The sequence below is a fragment of the Rhagoletis zephyria genome, unplaced genomic scaffold, assembly GCF_001687245.7.
Source record: "Rhagoletis zephyria isolate East Lansing unplaced genomic scaffold, Rhagoletis_zephyria_1.1 Rzeph_scaffold_00061, whole genome shotgun sequence".
Taxonomy (NCBI): Eukaryota; Metazoa; Arthropoda; class Insecta; order Diptera; family Tephritidae; genus Rhagoletis; species Rhagoletis zephyria.
In genome coordinates, this window is record NW_016157145.1 from 510,319 (window position 1) to 514,796 (window position 4,478).

The 4,478-nt window shown below is 33.9% G+C and overlaps 2 protein-coding genes across 4 annotated transcripts in view; both read left to right on the forward strand.

Moving 5' to 3' along the window:
- AlkB (alpha-ketoglutarate-dependent dioxygenase AlkB) lies at positions 1 to 1,350 on the forward strand. Of its 2 annotated transcripts, XM_017625897.1 has the most exons (4): positions 1 to 205; positions 265 to 625; positions 731 to 797; positions 860 to 1,350. In XM_017625897.1, exons 1-4 carry the CDS (start codon positions 110 to 112, stop codon positions 1,314 to 1,316), a joined length of 981 nt encoding a protein of 326 aa, XP_017481386.1. In that variant the 5' UTR covers positions 1 to 109; the 3' UTR covers positions 1,317 to 1,350. The 2 variants fall into 2 exon arrangements, with proteins under 2 accessions (XP_017481386.1, XP_017481378.1); XM_017625889.1 differs by having other exon boundaries at positions 265 to 797.
- Positions 1,351 to 2,225: 875 nt separating this feature from the next.
- LOC108370486 (uncharacterized) overlaps positions 2,226 to 4,478 on the forward strand; it is a 19,294-nt gene continuing 17,041 nt past the window's right edge. For both annotated transcript variants that reach the window (XM_017625814.1, XM_017625820.1), the window contains exon 1: positions 2,226 to 2,391. The gene's annotated coding sequence lies outside the window, so the exon portion shown is untranslated. The remainder of the gene's footprint in view (positions 2,392 to 4,478) is intronic.

Sequence of the window (4,478 nt, forward strand, 5' to 3'; positions counted from 1 at the left end):
ACTAAAATTCGACTTTCAGGAATAAAAAGTCGATTTTGGTCGAAATTCGAAGTGGACTTTGCCATTCCTATTTTCGGCATTTCTAGTTAACTGTTTTGGCTATATTGGAATGTTTACAGAGAGCTTTAAATATTTTAAAAGAAAATCTCCTTTGCCGGACTTTAGCTCTGTAATTGATCTCGATAGCAAACCGTCAACTGCGGAGGTGAGTTTTACGGGACGACTGAACATTCAATTTCGTTATAAAATTTTATGGATTCGTAGGTTAGACGGATAGATCTAAGTTCTCAAGATATAATTGAGCATTTTCCTGGTTTAGAACCAGCGAAGAAATGGCTCTGCTTCGCACTCTCCTCTTCAGGCATTATTGTAATACGGAACCCATTCACCTTACAAGGAAAACGTTACTGGATTAGTCGATGTGTTCAAGATTACCCCCGACATCCAAATATAAATAATCTTAACCCGCACCTTTTTCCCAACGATGTATTAAAAGATTGGTGGTGTGCTCTTCAAAAATGTAGCGATCCAGATGAAGTTCGTCGAATGAGCATTTCAATGCGGTGGTCTACGCTTGGATACCACCACGATTGGGATTCAAAAAAGTACGCAGAAGAAAAACATGGTGAATTCCCGAAAGACCTTGCGTCGCTTAGTGCGTATTTTGCGAATGCCTTAGGTTTTCAAGACTATGAAGCACAAGCAGCTATTGTTAATTTTTATCCAATAGGCACAACCCTGTCTGCTCATACTGATCATTCAGAACCTAACAGGACGGCGCCTTTATTTTCGATAAGGTTTGATGCAACTTTTATGTCTAATATTTGGTTAAAGTCTTATATTTTTGCTTTTAATTTAGCTTCGGACAAACAGCTATATTTTTAATTGGTGGAAAAACGAAAGAAGTTACACCTTTAGCCATTTACTTACGCAGCGGAGATGTGCTTGTAATGTCTGGTGAATCACGTCTATTCTATCATGCAGTACCCCGAGTAATGAAAGCTCGGGATGAACCGTGGAATAATTTAGTACCTACAACGACCGCAAAAACTTCACATCCTCCGAGTTGTAAAAAACCGAAAATCGGACCCGAATTTGTAACAGAAAAAAATGCGTTTGGAATAGACACATTGTTGTACCAAAAAGTTGCCGACGAATCGTACTGGTCACCCTTTAAAAAGTACTTAAATTTTTCACGTATCAATATCAACGTGCGGCAAGTATTAAACAAGGACCAAACTTGCCTTCCAACACTAGAAAGTTTAGAAACTATAGTTGACGGTGATAAGAAAATACTCTCAAATTGTGCAAGGTGAAAATATTAGTTGAGCTTAAAATTTGTTTTACAATTTATTTTATTTGAAAACAAATCATGATGCAATTATTGGCTTCCGAGAGTTTTGCTTATCAACGAAGTTCTTGTTCTTTTTGTTTTGTCGCATTTCAATGTTGATTCTTTTACTTTGAGTTGACTTTATAATTTTCCAAAACAAAAACAAACGCTAAAGAAGTGAACGATAAAATTTTAATGTTTTTAATAAATAAATATTTATTTTTGGTGTTTGCGATTCCCATCTTTGAAAACAGTCCGCCCTATCGCTAATTCCATGTGAATAAATTGTTCCCATACTTTAACATGCAAAACAAAAACGAGTTGGGAAAAATTGTTTTTGTTTTGCTTTATAATTTTTGGGAATATTTGTTCATGTGAATTTCGCGATTGGGCCGAGTATCTGTGGCCCTTATGAGCACAGTATACCAGTAGAAAAGGTTTTTGTTTTTGTAGCTGTTTCGTGGTGAAAGTCCTTTATGGGGACCAAATTTCCCCACAAGAAATTGAGCGCATGGTTGCTTTTGGGTCCCAAAATAATGAATATTAGAATACATTAAAAAAAAGGCTAAGGTAATACAATTATATGCAACTAAAAATAATTTGCACTTATGAGTTAATGTGATAATCATGTGTTTCAACTATCATATCACTTTTTCACAAAATAATTTTGCGGATCAGTTTGCTCTGATCGCTTGTGTTTACCAAGAAAATGCAGCCCTGTTGGTTTTTATTTCTGTATCGCATCGCGGTGAGTTTCTATTTCTTGGTAATTCGGTTTGTGAAATGGTAAACGAATTATTGAAATTTATTTATTTAATGTGTATAAGATTTCATTAATGCATTTTTTTTTGTATTTTCAGACTATTCAGCCCTATTCTGCATTTCGACTCGAATCGAAATTTTCTCCGTTTGGCAACTTTGGTATTCTGCGATCCGTTTCCTTTCGATCAATCTTCGAAATTGGTTTGGTGATGTCAGATTCGAGGACACGGCAATTTAAGTGGCCGTAACTCTTGAAGGAAAAATCTTATAACACCATTCGAGAGTGCATTTTGAAGGTTAATAATAGTACTAGATTTTATTATTTATCATAAAATCTTCTTCGTTTACCTTCTTATTCTGCTTCTTTCGGACTCGTTCCTTTTTGAAATAATAGTATTCTCGCGTTTTTTTTTCTACGTAAGTTTTATTTTCTGAGCCTATTTGAGTTAGAAAGAATATAAAGTTTAAGTGTGGGTACGGTGATCATCCTGCCTTTATTTTAAAGGACAGTCCTTTATTTTATACCCCTGTCCTTTATAATTTTTTTCAAAATAAAGGACGCCTTTTGTCCTTTATTTTTTAAACTGTCCTTTAAATCAGCTCTGCATTTTTCAGAGGTAAATTTTTAAACACAGAATATGAAAAATAAAAATGTTCCTTATAAAATGTAATAAAAACCTTCGCCAGTTTGTTTCGCACCCCACTTAAGGGTTTCTATTTAATCGTTGTGCCCAGGATCGTGATCCGATATTAAATAGTCAATAATTGTTTGTACCCGCATTTTGGCATATTGGCTTGATATTAAATAAATATTAATCCATTAGTTCTATTGGAGCGCTCCATATTCAGCAGTAAGCGCTCCCTTCCTAATTTCACACTTCATTGTATTTTAACATTGTGTGTCATTAGAAAGAAGCGCTGCCTTGCTGCTCGCAAATAAGCCCTTGATGTGCGCTTCAACTAAAGCATTTAATAAAATAATGTAAAAAAATATTTTTTAAAAACAAGCTTTCATTTAACTTCTACAATCAAAGGAATAAAATAAAGTAGTGTAACAAAAGATTTTTTAGCAAGAACATTTTGTCAAAACTGCACTAAAATGAATAAAATAAAATAAGTTAAGGTCTCGTTAAAGTTTCTAAAAGCCATTTAGTGAAAGGAGTTATTCTAACTCTAATGAAAATTACTAACAATTTGTACTAATTTACTTCGTTTTTAAAAAAGTTTGTCGCGCGAATAGCAAACCGGCATTTAAATATCTGCATACATATATTTACATACCTAAACAATTATGCATGTACGCTGAATTCGCCCGAAAATTTGTATTCCGCCCATAGTAAATATGTACATGAAAACCAAACGTGAAAAGTGAACCGGTTTGGGGGAAAATTAAACTCATGATAAGACAATGTTTTTTTAGTAAATCGTAAATCAAACCTGCGCCACTATATAACTACTCGCTCGAGGCGACAAACTTGAAAAACTTGAAACTTGGAAAAATTTTAAATCCCTTTCGACACTGCACCAGTTGAGAGGACTTTCAGTTATATTTATTTATTTTTATTGCGGTGCAATATTTGCTTTTTGAGAATTTCATCGGGGCTGCAAATGTCGGATGTATCCTCCTGACTTTCATCTTCACAATCTAGCATCATGGCACAATCGTTGTTTAAACACCGTTTTTTTTCGAAAGAATTCTTCATTGTCATTATTTTGGTTGTTTCGGAATTTGTCACGTCATCAGCGTTTTAGTTTTTATAACTCATTTTTAATGCTTTCTTCTGTGACTGGTTAGACGTCTGTGCACTTGCACAATATTCCAGGGACCGAAAATAACAGTTAATTTTTTCCGAGTTAAATTTTGGCCTAATATTTTTTATTCCGAAATAAACGTCCTATCCGGATAATAAAGAAACCGCTTATCCAAATTAAACAAGTTTGGTATCCAAAAAAAGAGGACTGAAATAGCTTTTAAACAGAAATATCGAATGAAGGTTACCACCTCTATTTATATTTTTTTATAACTTAATACTAAAGAAATTTATGTAAATACATACCTGACCCAATGTTTGTTCAATAGTAATTAATTAACATTTTTTATTGAAATATTTTTCAATGTGTGGCTTTCCTCTTTTAGACATTTAAGTTCTAAAGCTATTTAAGTCCTCTTTCATTGGATACCAAACTTGTTTAATTTGGATAAGCGGAAAGTACTTTTATTTCGGAATAAAAAATATTTGGCCAAGGTTAACTCGTAAAAAAAACAAGTAAGAAAGTCTAAGTTCGGGCGGAGCCGAACATTAAATACCCGGCGCAATTATTAAATATATGTTTTCCACCTTTCCGAAAGCTACCGCTACAGATAATCCGGGGTGTATAAATT

Coding starts and splice junctions, on each gene's coding strand:
- AlkB (XM_017625889.1), top strand. CDS start 110: ATGTTTACAGAGAGCTTTAAATATTTTAAAAGAAAATCTCCTTTGCCG. Junction 206..264: donor GCAAACCGTCAACTGCGGAG/GTGAGTTTTACG, acceptor ATGGATTCGTAG/GTTAGACGGATAGATCTAAG. Junction 798..859: donor GCGCCTTTATTTTCGATAAG/GTTTGATGCAAC, acceptor CTTTTAATTTAG/CTTCGGACAAACAGCTATAT.